Source organism: Heteronotia binoei, chromosome 7 (genome assembly GCF_032191835.1).
Source record: "Heteronotia binoei isolate CCM8104 ecotype False Entrance Well chromosome 7, APGP_CSIRO_Hbin_v1, whole genome shotgun sequence".
Lineage (NCBI taxonomy): Eukaryota > Metazoa > Chordata > Lepidosauria > Squamata > Gekkonidae > Heteronotia > Heteronotia binoei.
In genome coordinates, this window is record NC_083229.1 from 138412882 (window position 1) to 138430533 (window position 17652).

Here is a 17652-nt window from a genome sequence, read left to right on the forward strand (position 1 = left end):
TGCACCTGACGGAAACCCTGGTGTGGCCCACAGGCTGACAGCCCTGATCAAGTCTCTCCTGCCAAGCGGAGCTGTTGCCAGGCTGTATGACTCGAGTTGCCTCTGCCCATCTGCCTCTCGCCCATGTTCTTGTCCTCTCCAGTCCTAGGGTGTCATGTGTGAGGTGGAGGGACCACGACCCACATGGTGGCCTCACTCACCCTCCACAGAAAGGTAGAGGAGCAACTCCCATTCTAACTTAAATGGCACAGAGATGAAGAGCTGCCTGGGAACATGGGAGGTGCTGGCGAGACACTCTCTTCCCCTCCCTCCTGCCCGCCCCTTCTTGCACTGCTTGTGGGGGATTTTCTTTGCTGCTTTGCAAGCCCCTATAGAAATCTGTGGGATTCCTCCACATGAAGGTGTTGCAACCACAGTGAGGCTGGAACGAACCCTAACTGATTTCAGGTTTAATTTACGTAAGGCAGCTGAGCGACATGAAACTCTCTGCACACAACTGTTTTTCTACCAAAGACCAATTAATCATGCTAATGACTCCATGCAGAATTTCCACTGTTGCTAATTAGGAAATGTGTGACCACTGTGCCATGGCCGCCTCCCCCTGCCAAGAGGTAGGAGGCTGAGTTTTTATCATATCTGCTTCTTATCGTAGCAGTTCCATAAATTCCATACTTAATATAAAACCAATTGTTATTAAATGGATTATTAGGAACCTTTTTTAAAAAACTGTTCTGAAAACTGGTCATCAACAGCAGTTGGGCTGGTGTTGTCAGACGTTGGAACTTCAAATAAGAATGAATCATTTTGTTTCAAAATTAATCCATTTATTTGAGAACAAGTGGTCTGGTGTAGAAGCAGATTGAGTTTGATACTTTCCAAGGCCAAGCCTTGTGCTTTTGTACATTACAGAGAGGCGTAACAATAAAACCATTCTCACACTCCAAGAGACAGTTGACGCTTCCCATATACTCCCTTATCTCTTTCTCAGGGAAGGAACCCTGCTGGTTACCTTGGGGCCTGCTAGCTTCAAAGGCCCCAGATGTTCTTTGTACCAAGTGAGAAATTCCTCCCTTGCAGTTAACAATTGGTCTTGTTTGAAATGCATGTCTCTGTTCCCAGGGTTAGTAGAAAGGCATAGAATATAACAATCTACAAAATGGGGTTAGTCATGTCAAGCAAGCATATCTATCTACCATAGAAATAGAAGCAAGTTACAATGTCTGACAGGTGTGTTCCGTCAGGATCTGGCTGTCGTGAAACAAAGTTTGAGTTTAAGAACAACAAGGTTTTATTCAAGGTATGGGCTTTTGTGTGCCTGGAGGAAGCGTGCGTGCCCATGGAAGCTCATCCTTTGAATGCAACTTGGGTGGTCCTAAAGGTGCCCATCTGGACTCAGACTTCCTTCTCCTGCTTCAGATCCACACAGCTGCTCACCTGGGTGCAGGTGTAGTGAGGGTCTGTGGTGAGGAGATGCCAAGATCTACTGGTGATGTGATTGAATTTTCCATTAACATCTCTGGCTCAGATAGTCTGTGTGGGTGTGGAGACCTTGATGGAAAATCCATTCTGCATTTTCTTTGCAGCTTTGCAAGCCCAGAAGAGCTTCCAGCTGAAGCAGGCAAAGACAATGTTCAACATACCAAGAAAAAACTATCAATAAAGCATCATAGCTTCAAACATTTAATGCATAATTTGGATTATGTGTTGGTTTCCTCACTACTTACCCTTGCTTTCAGACCAAGATGCATGGGCAAATTCAGCCTTCTCATTGGCCTTATTGGCAGCTAAGAGGTGTTGCCATCTCAGCACCTGAGATGAAACTCCCCAGTATGGATTGCAATGTTAGAAGACGGGGCCAGGAAGCCATTGCTTAATTGAGCATGTGACAAAATTGTCTTACAAGCTTGGCATTAGAATCATAGAATGTGGTGAGTAGGAAGGGACCTCTAGGGTCATCTAGTCCAACCCCCTGCACAATGCAGGAAACTCACAAACACTTCCCCCTAAATTCACAGGATCTTCATTGCTGTGAGATGGCCATCTAGCCTCTGTTCAAAAACCTCCAAGGAAGGAGAGCCCACCACCTCCCAAGGAAGCCTATTCCATTGAGGAACTGCTCTAATGGTCAGGAAGTTCTTCCTAATATTGAGCCGGAAACCCTTTTGATTGAATTTCAACCCACTGGTTCTGGTCCTACCTTCTGGGGCCACAGAAAACAATTCCACACCATCCTCTATATGACAGCCCTTCAAGTACTTGAAGATGGTGAGCCTGTCACCTCTCAGCTGCCTCCTCTAAACATCCTCAGCTCCTTCCACCTTTCCTCATAGGACTTGGTCTCCGGACCCATCACCATCTTTGTCCCCCTCCTCTGGACCCATTCCAACTTATCTATATCCTTCTTAAAATGTGGTGCCCAAAACTGAACACAATACTCCAGGTTAGGTCTTACCAGAGCAGAGTAAAGCGAAACCATTACATCGTGATCAGGACACTATACTTCTGTTAATACAGCCCAAAATTGCATTTGCATTGTAAGCCACTGTTGACTAATGTTCAGCGTATGATCCACTAAGACCCCTAGATCCTTTCCACACATACTACTGCTAAGACAAGTCTTGCCCATTCTATAACCATGCATTGGATTTTTCCTACCTAAATGAAGTTTACATTTATCCCTATTAAAATTAATTTTATTGGTTTTAGCCCAGTTTTCCAGCCTGTCAAGGTCATCCTGTTTCTGTCTTCTTCTGTGTTTGCAACCCCTCCCAATTTAGTATCATCTGCAAATTTAATAAGCATTCCCTCTATTCCTTCATCCAAATCATTGATAAAGATGTTGAACAAACCAGGTCCCAGGACAGATCCCTGAGGCACTCCACTTGTCACTCCTCTCCAAGAGGATGAGGAACCATGTACTATCAGGTCATTTTGACCCCTGTGCCGAGACTGAATGATTTGGTTCCCCCCCCCATGGAGGGCTTATGCAGCCCCCAAACAACAGCCTTATGGTTGGGGTTCCCCCCCCCCCATGGCTGCTTATGCAGCCTCCAAACAACAGCCTTCCACTTCTTTCCCCAACACACAGCAAGAATCTCTTCTGCCCTGATTCCAGCAAAAATTCAACACTGCTTAAAAACCTGCAAGCCCAAATGCAATCATTTTGTGATACCTTTTCTTCCTACCTATTGGCTATGATATAGCCAATCATAGCTTTATAGGGAGCAAAATTACAGAGCCGCAGTTGGTCGATGATCTCTGTTCATGGCTTCCATTTGCCATCATAATACAAATAATATCTCAAAGGAAGATTTAAATGCCAGAAGAAATAATAATGGCCTTCTTTATACTATATTTTCTGGGGCCTCTTAGTAGCCACAATAGAATGGGGAAGAAAATTAGCTGGAAATTTTAGGGCATTTTAGCTACAGTCTGACACACTGACATTTCCATGAAATTAAAATGTCCTCAATTAGCTTGCCTTTTTAGTTTACTTTCCTACTTTATAATTGGCAATAATTGAAAGTGAAGGATTCCTTCAAAATGAATTCACAGTCAGTCTAAAAAACACTTTAGCTCAGAAGAAAGTTTGCAAGAGTAAAGAAGAGTTCCATAAACACCAAGAGAAAAATGAGACAGGCCATTCCAGGTCTTGGAGCAGCCATTAGAACCAGTGTTGAGGGCAGGAAACCTTGAAGAGCATGAGGAGCAAAGCTGGCCCTCCTGCTAGGCAAACTAGGTGATTGCCTAGGGTGCTGGCCTTCTGGGGGTGCTGAATTGGGTGCCCCCATGTGACTTGGTGAGGTGATCAGTGCAGGGAGGGCGCCAGAAGTTAGCCTTGTCTCAGGGGCCAGTTTAGGGTCTAGGGCTGGTTCTGATGAGGAGGTGCTGGCATGATGTTGGCAAAGACCTTCAGACCTTCATCAGGCGGAAAACCTTATGTGGAAGAACAAAACCAATGCGACATCCATTCAGGCCTCACTAACCATCCACCCTCTCCGCTCTGACAACAAAGGTGGGGTGTGGACTGCTTAGAGCAGGAGAGTCGAACTCCTCTGTTATGAGGACTGGATCTGACATAAATGAGACCTTGTCAGGCTGGGCCATGAGTGTCATAAAATATAATGCAGGTAATGAAGATGCACACTTTGTAAAGCACACAGACAAATGCAGTTAAAGTAATTAAATGTAGTATGCAATTAACTATTTGTCCTGCTAGTAGATTTTAGCAGATGCTTAGGGCCTTCACAGAGGTTTCTGTTTCAAGTACAGTCATTGCATAGTCATAATACCCTACTGCTTTTTGAATGGTCGGACCGTTTTCCATACATGAGGTTGGATCCAGCAGTATTTTCTGCTGACAGAAGGGGACAAACCAGCCCACCGTTTGCTGGGGACATTCTGAGGAGCGATTTGGGGTCTCCACTGGGTGAAAAGAGCTGACCCCTCTGTTAGTTGAAATTTATGGCTAGATGCAACTCATAATCTTACGGCAGACCAACTCTGTAAGCCCAGTTGCTGTGACGATCCTCCCCTGACCGGTGGGGTGCCCAGTGAGTGCTGCTCTCCTGTAGCTTCCTTCTGTTTTGCTTTGGGTTTGCACAGTGTGACTCTCCCCTGCATGTCCGTTTTCTTCTCAAAAGGCAAATATGCCATGCGGGACCTGGTCCACCGACTTCCTGGCGGTAACAATAGCAACAGTTCAACAAGCAAGGCCATGTCGGATGATACTGTGACTGCCGTCTGTTGCACCTTGCATGAAGTCATCACAAAAAACATGGAGAATGCGAAGGCCTTACGGGATGCAGGTGGAATTGAGAAGCTGGTTGGCATTTCCAAGAGTAAAGGAGACAAGTACGTTCCACAATCCTTCTCTCACTTGTTAACTGTAATTTGCTTAGTGCGTCTCTGCTCTGATTGTTCCCCAGAGAGCTGTAGTTCATCATTTATTAGTAAGCTTGACAGATGATGACAAAGGGGTTGGGGAGGGAAAATTCACATAGCAAAATCTCTGACACTCTCAGCTGCTAAGGACTGGTAATATTTATTTATCGAGTTCTCAGTGGAACAAGAACTGTACTTGATAACAGAGGGGCACGTTCCTCAAGGAGCATGATGAGAAAATATGTGCTCAGACATTTGCAGGTGATGCTGTGGGGCAGGAGTGTCTCCCATCATGCGTGACAACTTTGTGAGCCTTTTCTGTCTGGAAGTGATCCACCACTGGCCATTCATAACTTTGTCACCTCAAGGCTTGACAGTTGTCCTGTGCTGCCTGAAAGAAAAGCACCAGGGAGCTTCAGACGAAGCAGAGTGCATGAGGTTGACTTCTGTGCCCAGGGTGGTCTTCACAGTACCCGATGCGGAACTGACCAGCATACCTCTGGACGTACTTCCTGGTGGCCCCCCATGGGCACAAGTGGGAGCAGAACCTTGTAAAAACTCTGAAAGTCATCCCAGCAATTTGGATTCCAAGGAGAAGCCAGTGAGATGTTCTCTGGCTCTTTGAGTATGAAACTCCTCCCAAAGAACCCCAGAGCCAAACTTCAAGATTTTTTCCAACACTATGAGATCTTTTTGTAGGTGATTTTTACTAGTCAAAAGCTAGTGCATTTTTAGTGAAAGGAATGTCAGGTAGAAACTGTCTGGGATTATTTTTTTCATAAGAAGGACTAGATTGTGAAGTGTGTAGATGTATATTTTGGGATGCATTTTAAATCACTGCAGGCTCGTTCAATGAGCTGCCTTATGCGGCAGGAGACAGGAAAGCAGGGGAAGCAATCATAGAGATGTGTAGCAGCCTTCCCAAGTTGCCCTTGGGAATTATATATTCAAGGGGGGGTTGTAAAGTTTTCGTTTGGCATTGGGCCTTTCAAAGAGGGGTTTTACGATTATTCTAAATGCTGCACTGTCTTCTAACTACTTTGCCAATTGTTAACTTGTTTATAAACAGCCACAATTCTGGTTCTCTCCACAATCCCTCTTGCTTGTCAATCCAAGCCTTGTGAAATTGTAGATCTTTTTCCCCTTCATCCAACATGTAGTCAGTATTGAGGTGATGTTGGCCAAGAAAATCCCAGTGCTCCGCTGCCATGAATTGACACAACACATTGCACAAGCTACTGGCTGGAACTCCGACCTGCTCCCTTGAGGCCTTCAGTTACTCACAAGTGTCCCTTTTTCCCTTTCTCAAATAGGCATTCGCCAAAAGTAGTGAAGGCAGCATCTCAGGTCTTAAACAGCATGTGGCAGTACAGGGACCTGAGAAGTCTCTACAAGAAGGTAAGAGTCATTTAGTGGTGTTTGCTATGCATGACATTAGCATCGCTCAAAGCAGAAATTAAGAGCTATAGAGCAAGAGATTATTGATGGATCTCCTGTTTCAAATGGAGTCCTGAGGCCTGGTTTGGTGGTCAGGGCACAGTGTCTGCATTGTGGATCAGACGCTGCAGTTTAGATTTCATTTGAGGGTAAGATAAGGGAACTTAAATTCACTCAGATAAATTATATTTTAAAGTACATTTTACAAATACAATTGCTTTGATTGACTTTTTTATGCCTCAGCAGAGTTACTAAGAGGGAGGATTCATCTTAGTTTAAAATGGAAAGGTAAACATTTCAGCGTCTTTGAATTTAATAAAGACACACCAGCTGGAAGACAGAGGCAGAGAGAAGGGTGCTCCTGAGGAATAGATCTGCGAGATCTGAAAGTTGCCTCAGATCTAGGGCTTTTGTTTCCAACCATGTCAGAAAGGGGGAGCAGATCCATGGGAGGTTTGCTAAGTAACGATCAGATAGACTTCCACTATAGAAGTATAGGTGAAGCTTTACTGAGTCGTCACAAATACATGTTCTCTCTTTAAGGCCATTGCTATGAATGAGCCCAATCAACACATACAGTTTTAAGCAACTTCCAGGTTCCCAATCTCACCCTCCAAACCCCCCCTTAACACAACCAAGCAAAACCAAGTTACTTTCTAATGTAAACAAAGCAGGGTGTTATTCAGAACCATCAAGGCGGCAACTCTCATTCCTCCCTCCCTTCCTTTCTTCTTTTCTTCCATCCTCCCTCCTTCCCTCCCTTCATTTCTTCCTCCCTCCTTCCCTTCCTTTCTTCTTTTCTTCCATCCTCCCTCCCTCACTTCCTCCCTCCTTCCCTTCCTTCAATCCTCCCTCCCTCACTTCCTCCCTCCCTTTCTTCCTTCCATCCTCCTTCCTTCCCTTCCTTTCTTCCTCCCTCCTTCCCTCCTTCCCTTCCTTCCTTCCATCCTCCCTCCCTCACTTCCTCCCTCCCTTTCTTCTTTTCTTCCATCCTCCCTCCCTCCCTTCCTTTCTTCCTCCCTCCTTCCCTTCCTTCCTTCCTTCCTTCCTTCCTTCCTTCCATCCTCCCTCCCTCCTTCCTCCCTCCCTTCCTTTCTCCCTCCCTCCTTCCCTTCCTCCCTCCCTTCCTTCCTCCCCCCCTCCCTCCCTCCCTCCCTTCCTCCCTCCCTCCCTCCCTCCCTCCCTTCCTTCCTTCCTTCCTTCCTTCCTTCCTTCCTTCCTTCCTTCCTTTCTTCCTCACTCACTTTCTCCTTCTTTCTTCCTCTCTTCCATCTCTTCTTCTCTTCCTTACTCACTTCTTCCCTTCCATCCTCCCTTCCTCCCTCCCTCACTCACTCAATCCCTCCGTCCCTTTCATTCTTCCTCCCTCCCTCCCTTCCTTCCTTCTCTCCTCCCTCACTCACCCACTTCCTCCCTCCCTCCCTCCCTCCCTTCCTTCCTTCCTTCCTTCCTTCCTTCCTTCCTTCCTTCCTTCCTTCCTTCCTTCCTTCCTTCCTTCCTTCCTTCCTTCCTCCCTCCCTCCCTCCCTTCCTCCCTTCCTCCCTCCCTTCTTTTCTTGCTTCCATCCTCCCTCCCTCACTTCCTCCCTCCCTCCCTTCCTTTCTCCCTCATAACATAAGAACATAAGAGAAGCCATGTTGGATCAGGCCAATGGCCCATCCAGTCCAACACTCTGTGTCACACAGTGGCCAAAAATCTATACAAACACACACACACACATTTTTATCTAACCCACTCTTGAAGCTGGCTATGCTTATAGCTGCTACCACCTCCTGTGGCAGTGAATTCCACATGTTAATCACATGTTAATCACCCTTTGAGTGAAGAAGTACCTCCTTTTATTCATTCTAACCCGACTGCTCAGCAATTTCATTGAATGCCCACGAGTTCTTGTATTGTGAGAAAGGGAGAACAGTACTTCTTTCTCTACCTTCTCCATCCCATGCATAATCTTGTAAACCTCTATCATGTCACCCCGCAGTCGACGTTTCTTCAAGCTAAAGAGTCCCAAGCATTTTAACCTTTCTTCATAGGGAAAATGTTTCAAACCTTTAATCATTCTAGTTGCCCTTTTCTGCACTTTTTCCAATGCTATAATATTTTTCCAATGCTCCCTCCCTCCCTTCCTTCTCCCCTTCCTTCCTGGGCAGGGGAGACAGCAGTCTCAGGCGGGGGGGGGGGGGCGGGGCGGATAGCAACAAATGCAAGAATGCTTTCATGGTGGCTCTCAAGGACAAAGCAGCCAGTACAGTAAAGCAAAGACAACCTAACACTAATAAAAAGCAAAAGAAGAGCTGGCAGGGATTCTGACCCTCTGTGAGCTTTCTGCCCTTAGAAGGAGCCTCCTCACTCCTAGAAGCCACTGCACTGGAACTGAAGCTCTGAAGCCTGCCCAGGCCTTTGTCTCTTTTCCATGTTGGGAGTCCAGTCTGTTCTTCCAAAGGCAGGCAAGCAGACATGGAGTGTATCGGTTTCGCATTCATGCATGGTTGGCGCGCCCATTAAGCAACCTGAGGCCATCAGGCACTCCCCACATGACTTGCGGCAGCCACTGCCATGCCAAAGCCAAAGCTGAGAGGGTGGGGGCTGCCCCTTCCCTCCTGGGTGATAGAAGTCATGCAGGAGGGTGCCAAGGAGCAGCCACTGCCCTCCCCATGCCAGTGACGAAAGGGCCCACCAGTCAGCTGATCAGCGGGGCCTTTATATCCCCTGTGGGAAGGGCAGCAGCTGCTCCTGGGCACTCACGCTTCCCCGCTCTCCCCCCCCTCCCACCCCATTGCTGCCGTAATGGCCTCTGCCTCCTCCTCCTTCTGAGGGGCCAGGGCAGTGGGGGGAGTGAGTGAGGAAGGGGGAGTGCCCAAGAGTTATATCCCACACATGATATAAAGGCCCCGCCCATCACTGGTGCTGGAAGGGCAGCAGCAGCTCCTAAGTGCCCTCCCACATGATTTAAATCACCCAGGACGGAAGGGGCAGCCCTGACCCTCCCAGCTTTTGCCCTGGGCCCTCAGAAGGAGGAGGCAAAGGGTGTTGCAGTGGCTGGGAGCAATTGAGGAAGAGGGGAGGAAGGGCAGCGGGGCAGGAAGTTGGGGGGGGCTGAATCTGTCAGCCTAGGGCGCCAAGAAGCCTGGCATTCATGTAGTGATTTTGCTTTTGGAATCACACATGTGATTCAGATTCAGTGATGAATGTCAGCCAGTTTAGCCTAGTTGTGTTCTTAGATCTTGTCTAATGGCTCAGTTCAGGCATCATGTGCAAACATAAGACCATCAGAGAAGCCATGCTGGATCAGGCCAATGGCACATCCAGGTCAACACTCTGTGTCCCACAGTGGCCAAAATTCAGGGGCCATCAGGACATCCACCAAGAGTGCCAGAATTCCAGAAGCCCTCCATAGTTGCTCCCCAAGCACCAAGAATACAGAGCATCTCTGCCTCAGACATAAGAACACAAGAGAAGGTATGCTGGATCAAGCCAATGGCCCATCCAGTACAACACTCTGGCAGGCAGTGGCAAAACTCCAGGTGCCAACAAGAGGTCCATCAATGGAGCCAGAACTCCAGAAGCCTTACCATTGTTGCCCTCCCAAGCAACCAAGAAGACAGAGCATCATTGCCTCAGACAGAGTGCTCCATCTAGACTTTGTGGTTAGTAGCCACTGATGGACTCTCCTGAACTCCAGTCTAAGTGTTCCGCTGCAGACCAACAAGGCTGACCTCTGAAACATGTTTCAGTTCTTTGTCTGGTTAGTGTGCTTGTCTGGACATGGGCAGCCACACCTGTAATTCTGGTTTGTTCGTGCTGATCACCAAACTAGAATATGATGTTCCTCTTGACTTCTTGTCACTGAATCAGACTAAACCAGCCTTCTGGTCTGCATGATGTCTGAGTTGAGCCAGGTAAACCAGATTGAACTCCCTACCTGATAATACTGAATGCATCTAAAACATAACAGTGTTTTCTGCGTGGATGCAGGCACTATTAAATTGCAGAGCCATCTGGCAGGACAGGTTTTTGAAAAGCAAACCTAGGTTGCTTCTGTAATAGACAAGGTTCTTTCCTCTGTTAATGAAGTGAATTGTGGTATGCACCGAAACCACAGACTGGGGTTGAAATTTCACTATAGTGTGAGGCCTTAGACGCTCTGAAAGTTTGGCAAATTTGGGATGGGACAATTCAAAAAGCTAGGATAGATAATGGACAGATATTTTATGCCCCAGAATCCCTCCTTCATTTTTTGTTCTTATGAGAAAACATCGTATTTTCTACAGCATCTACTGAGATGATAAAAGACTGTGATCAAAGTGGACTTCAGCTGCTGAGGAACACGGTGGCCATCCTGTAAAGGTTAAAGAAAATAGCTCCTAAAATGAGAATAGCCTTGCCTTTACTTTCCCCCAAATATCCTACAGAACGTTTCCGTTAATGGTAGTGCCGCCTCCTTGCACAAGCGAGAGGATCAGCCTGTCAGGACCTCGAGTCAAGGAATAACACAGTCCAATGATTCAGCAGTTTATTCCATAAGCATTGTAAGGATCATAAGGCAGTACACAATCTTCGCTAAGACTTAGCCCAGGGACTCTCCTTTTAATCCCTCGCCCCAACCGTTACAATTCAATTGCAAGTGTGGCAAAGAAAAAAGCAGGAACCAAGGGTTTGGCGGGACCCCCTCCCACCCTCCTTTGGAGTCCACCCCTGGTTTAGAGTCCAGGTGTCTAATCTACACTTCCCCCAACATCTGACCTTGGAGTCGGTGGAAACAGCTTACTTAATACGTTCCCAAGAGAACCACAGAGCAAGAATGAGCAAAACAAGAATGCACTCAAGCAAATCGGTTACAGTACAAAACATGGCAAGAGAAATACAGAGGAGATGACTCTTGACATTCTGCCCCCCCCCCCCCGGCTCCCCTTCCCCCTGGCTTCTGGTGGAAGTCTTTAATGAGCTTTCGACATTGTGTATCGGCTGTGCGGACCCATTCCGCTTGGCTGAGAGGGAAATGAGTCCATTTGATAAGATAGTACAGTTCTCCTCGTTTGAGTTTCGCATCAAGGATTTCCTGCACCTCATGATGAATCTGACCACGAACCAGAATTAGAGTGGGACGTTGTTGTTGGGGGTGTCAAGCCAAGGGTCCAGGATCGTTCTTGAGATAGCTAGCGTGGAAACAAGGATGAACATGTTTCAGGTTCTTTAGTAACTCACATTGTTTATAATCCATTTGATGGGGAATGGCCCTAGATATTTCATGGCCAGTTTTTTACAGTTCTGGGCATTAGGAAGGTGCTTTGTGGAAACGTACACTGTATCCCCCACCTTGAGGTCCCATAGCTTGGTCCTCCTTTATCATAATGTTTCTTGTACGTTTCTTGAGCCCTAAGCAACTCCTTCTGTATGGTCTCCCAACCCTGTGAGATTCGAGTCCACCATTCTGTAAAAGCCACTGGGGCGGTGGGGGGTGATGGGAGCTCTGGGAAAGTTTTCCTTCATAGCCATTTACTACCAAAAGGGGCTAGCATTAGTTGCACTGTGAATGCTGCTATTGTGTGCATATTTGGCAAAGGGCAGGAGGGGCACCCAATTGTCCTGTTGTAATGAAGTGCAACGCCTTAGGAACTGCACGAGCACCGCATTCATGCGTTCCGTCTGTCTAGGCGTGGTAGGTGGAGCTGAGACCTTGCTCTATCTCTGCCAAGGTGCATAGGTGCACCCAGAAGTTGACAATGAATTGTGGCTCGTGGTCGGAAATTATCTTACTTGGAAAAGCATGTAGCCGAAAGACATGCTGTATAAACAACTGAGCCAATTTTTTTGCCATAGGCAACTGCCTCTCGTGCTGGTGGGAGATTCCTCGAATGGGAGGAAAGGAAAGTGCTGCTGTGAGCCAATAAGCTATAGGATCCAAAAACTCAAGACTCAATGGCCTGTGTCTGCAAATCACATTAATAACAGAAAGCATTACTTTGCATATGTCTGGGACCTTTTTCCTCCCAAGGGCCATTTGGATATTTATTTATTTTTTTATTTTATTTTAAATTTCAAATGATTTTATTAATGAAAATTCTGAAAATGAACATATCATATGCAGGCCATGCAAAATTGTCAACTTAAAAAACAGTGCTCTGCTGAGGAAGAACGATTCAGGCCGGCAAAATTAATGTAAATAATTGTTTTGCTCTTTGAAGTCACGTGGCACACACACACACACATACATGCCAACCTCACCGCCCTAGGCAAATGCCTAGGTCCAGGCATATTAGACCACACACCCAATATTAGCATATTAGGTCACACACTCATTAGCATAGTAGGCCACCCCATCTGGGATAATCACATGCAAACTGAACTGCTGGCAGCTGGCTCCCACCACCCACCCCTGCCACCCCTCCCTCCCTTCATGTGGATACTGCAGCTGCTCCCAGCAGACCTTTAAAGGCACCCACATACCCCAGCAGCAGTCCTTCACAATGCCCACCACTCAGGCTCCAGAGAGAGAGGGAGGAGAAGAAAGGGAAAGAAAGAAATGGGGGAAGAAAGAAAAATGAAATGGAGGAAAGAAAGGGTAATAAAGAAATGGGGGGAAAGGCAAAAAGGGAAATGAAGAAATGGGAATAAAGAGGTTGAGTGGCAAATGGAAGGAGAAGACAGACTTCACATTTCTGGGATCCAAGATCACTGCAGATGGTGACTGTAGCCATGAAATTAAAAGACGTTTGCTATGACAACCTGAGCAGTATAATAAAAAGTAGAGATATCACCCTGCCAACAAAAGTCTGTATAGTCAAAGTGATGGTATTCCCAGTAGTAATGTATGACTATGAAAATTGGAGCATAAGGAAGGCCAAGTGCAGAAGAATAGATGCTTTTGAGCTGTGGTGCTGGAGAAGACTCTTGAGAGTCCCTTGGACTGCAAGAAGATCAAATCAGTCAGTCCTAAGGGAAATCAACCCAGATTGTTCACTGGAAGGTCAGATGCTGAAGCTGAAGCTCAAATACTTTGTCCACCAAATGAGAAGGGAGGACTCACTGGAGAAGATCCTGATGCTGGGAAAGACAGAAGGCAAAAAAAGATAGATAGATAGATAGATAGATAGATAGATAGATAGATAGATAGATAGATAGATAGATAGATAGATAGATAGATAGATACATTTTATTAGTATCCCGCCCTCCCCGACCAAGCGGCTCAGGGCGGCTAACAGCATAAAATTTGATACATACATTGTATAATAAATAACATTTAAAAACAGTTAATTAAATCCATAAAATTCTAAAAACATTAATACATTTAGTGCTATTCCATCAGTAAGTTTAGTTGGCAATTTAGTAGTATCAGCTGGTGAAGGCCATTTGGAACAGAGTGGTTTTTCAGGCCCTGCGGAATTGTTCAATGTCCCGCAGGGCCCGCATTTCCTCTGGGAGCTGATTCCACAGCTGTGGGGCCAGAACTGAGAAGGCCCGAGTACGGGTACTTTGGAGTCTTACCTCCAAAAAGAAGGGGATGGCAAAAGATGAGATGGCTGGACAGCGTTACTGATTTAACTAACATGCATTTGAGCTGACTTCGGAGGATGGTGGAAGACAGGAGGGCCTGGCGTGACTTTGTCCATGGGGTCACAAACAACTGTGCGACTGAACAACAACAAAAGAGAAATAAAGAAATGTGGGGAAGAAATGGAAAGAAAGGGAAATAAAGAAATGTGGGGAAGAAAGGAAAATAAAGAAAAAGGGGAGGAAGAGAAAATAAAGGGGGGAAGGGGGAATTAAAGAAAACAAAGAAATGGGGAGAATAGAAAGAAAGGGAAATAAAGAAATAAGGGGGGAACTTACCTGAACTGTGACAGTGACTTTTCCAGGCCCTGCAGCGATCCTGGCCAGCCAGCCCGGCCCCAGGGAGGCCACCACATGGCTCAGCTCAGCCCAGCAATCCCCAAGGGCCAGACCAAGTGATCTCGCCCTTGGGCCTGACATTCCCCACCCCTGTGTAAGTGGAATCTTTTGGAGGAATTCCACTGTAATATCTGATGTTGTTGTAGGAATTGCTCAAATGAGCTGGCGTGCCTGTATAGAGCTATCAGACATGATTCAAAGCTATTTTGATAGGAATTTCTCACAAGTTTTCTCCTGTATGAAAACAGTAGCATGAGGAAGCACTTTTGAGACTCATTCAGTTATTATGCAGTTGTTGCTTGATTATGGTAATAAATTATGAGCCTATTTTCAAGAGAGTCTTGTGGGGCATAAATGTCAGAATATATAAATTTAAATAAATTGACTGCCTGCAGTGTCTATCATTACATGGTATTTCTGCCTATTTATTGTAGAGCCGCCGCCACCCCAAGGGAAACCTGTAGATTTGAACTGGTTTAACAGTCAGTCTCCCCCACGAACTGTCGTTATGGAGGTGGGCTGGGATCTCTAGCTGATCATGGTTAGCACCCTTACTCTTCTGGGTTGGCCAGTACAATGAGCACAGTCTGAGCCACACTGCGGGGGGGGGGGGGGAGAGCTGTGACTTCATGGTAGAGCATCTGTTTGGCATGTGGTGGAAGGTGCCAGGTTCAGTCTGGCATCTCCAGGGAAAGTGATTGGGTAGGAGGTGAAGCAAAGTGCCTCAGCCCTGCAGGGCCTTCTGAGCAGACAAGACTGGCCTCGCTGGACCAGACTCAGCACAAGACTGTGTTCGTGGGGGATGCTTCAGGCAACAATCACACATGGACCTTCCTTGATGTCAGCTCCTGAGCAGTCCTCAATAAATGAGCCTCTTGCTGAGATTCAGTAAAGGTTTGATTGGTAGACACAGTTGAGCAGGTATGACTCTGTGTCAGATCTGGCTGTACCTGGGAGAACCAGATCTATACACCCTCTTTGCAGGCCGTTAGTAGCCTGCCCAAATGCAAAGCAAAAAGCCCGCGCAAAGCAGCAAAAGCAGTTTCTCAGCCAGCCCCCGCTGCCCCAATTGCAGGCCAGCCGGTGCCAAGACAGTCTCTGGTGGGAGATAACTTGTCCCACCGGCCTCCCTCTCGGGGCAGAATGTGTACTTCATACGTTACAGTCAGAAGAGAAAGCAAGGCGGCAAAAGCAGCCCCACACATCCCCATCACAGTTACAGAGAACAGAAAAGCCCAGGGCCCCAGCAAATACAGGGCAAGCCCCTTGACACTTGGTTCAAGAAGCAAACACAGGACAGGCTAGATCCGTGGTTCTCAAACTTTTGGGGGCCACTGCCCCCTTGTTTCCATGCATCCACCCTCTGTTCCCCTGCACTATAAAAAGCATTATGCAGAATAGCTGTTTGCAGAATAGCCCACACTTAAGGAAGATAATAACAATAGAATTCAAAGCAGTAACAATTAATTGCTTAGAACAAAGTGTGAGTCCTGTCAGGCACCTGTAAGACCACCAGAATTTTATTCAAGCTATGGGCTTTTGTGTGCACACACACTTCCTCAGATACAATAGAATGGAATTTACATTTATACAGTATAAGGCAGAAGCAGAATTGCTAATAAGCATAAACATAATGAAGATGTTTTAGCAGATGTGAAAAGGAATAACAAGCTAAGTTTATAAGATCACCATTGTTGGGATTTAATTCCAGGAAAAACAGTGAAACACATAAATATGTCAAAATTGGAGAGCAATTAAGAGCATCTTTTTTTTCTTTTCTTTTAATAAACAAAAAGCACATTTTTTGAGGTGGGATAAGAACATAAGAGAAGCCATGTCGGATCAGGCCAATGGCCCATCCAGTCCAACACTCTGTGTCATACAGTGACCAAATATATATATAACACACATTCACACACACACACACACACACACACACACACACATTGGCTAATAGCCATTGATGGACCTCTGCTCCATATTTTTATCCAATCCCCTCTTGAAGTTGGCTATGCTTGTAGCCACCACCGCTTCCCGTGGAAGTGAATTCCACATGTAAATCACCCTTTGGGTGAAGAAGTACTTCCTTTTATCCGTTTTAACCTGACTGCTCAGCAATTTCATTGAATGCCCACGAGTTCTTGTATTGTGAGAAAGGGAGAAAAGCACTTCTTTCTCTACTTTCTCCATCCAATGCATAATCTTGTAAACCTCTATCATGTCACCCCGCAGTCGACATTTCTCCAAGCTAAAGATCCCGAAGCGTTTTAACCTTTCTTCATAGGGAAAGTGTTCCAAACCTTTAATCATTCTAGTTACCCTTTTCTGGACTTTTTCCAACGCTATAATATCCTTTTTGAGGTGCGGTGACCAGAATTGTACACAGTATTCCAAATGAGACCACACCATCTTTTTTTACAGGGGCATTATGATATTGGCTGATTTGTTTTCAATTCCCTTCCTAATAATTCCCAGCATGGCGTTGGCCTTTTTTATTGCAATCGCACACTGTCTTGACATTTTCAGTGAGTTATCTACTACGACCCCAAGATCTCTCTCTTGGTCAGTCTCTGCCAGTTCACACCCCATCAACTTGTATTTGTAGCTGGGATTCTTGGCCCCAATGTGCATTACTTTGCACTTGGCCACATTGAACCTCATCTGCCATGTTGACGCCCACTCACCCAGCCTCAACAGATCCCTTTGAAGTGCCTCACAATCTTCTCTGGTTCTCACCACTGTGAACAATTTAGTGTCATCTACAAACTTGGCCACTTCACTGCTTACTCCAAATGAACAAGTTAAAGAGCATGGAACCCAGTACTGAGCCCTTTGGCACCCCACTGCTTACCATCCTCCACTGCAAAGACTGCCCATTTATACTTTGCTTCCTATTAATTAGCCAGTTTTTGATCAACAAGAGGACCTGTTCTTTTACTCCATGATTCTCAAACTTACTAAGGAGCCTTTGATAGGGAACTTTATCAGAAGCTTTCTGGAAGTGAAGGTAAACAACATCTGTTGGGTTCCCTTTGTCCACATATTTGTTCACCCCCTCAAAGAACTGTAACATGTTAGTGAGGCAAGATCTTCCCTTACAGAACTCATATTCCCTTACATGAACTTGTGTTCATCCATGTGCCTACTCATTCTGTCCTTGATAATGGTTTCTACCAACTTTCCCGGTATTGAAGTCAGACTGACTAGCCTGTAATTTCCCAGATCTCCTCTGGAACCATTTTTAAAGATGGGGGTGACATTTGCTACCTTTCAGTCCTCAGGAACGGAGGCAGATTTCAATGAAAGAGAACATATTTTTGTCAGGAAATCCACAAGTTCACCTTTGAGTTCTTTCAGAACTCTTGGATGTATGGCATCCGGACCTGGTGACTTATTAGTTTTAAATTTGTCAATCAGTTGTAGGCCCTCCTCTCTTTTCAC

At 46.0% G+C, this 17652-nt stretch overlaps 1 protein-coding gene across 6 annotated transcripts in view; it reads left to right on the forward strand.

Annotated features, from left to right (window-relative positions):
• Positions 1 to 17652, forward strand: part of CTNND2 (catenin delta 2) — a 492702-nt gene that overhangs the window by 418134 nt on the left and 56916 nt on the right. For all 6 annotated transcript variants that reach the window (XM_060244323.1, XM_060244322.1, XM_060244325.1 and 3 more), the window contains 2 exons: positions 4644 to 4854; positions 6198 to 6282. In XM_060244323.1, coding sequence (XP_060100306.1) covers positions 4644 to 4854; positions 6198 to 6282 — 296 coding nt within the window. The remainder of the gene's footprint in view (positions 1 to 4643; positions 4855 to 6197; positions 6283 to 17652) is intronic.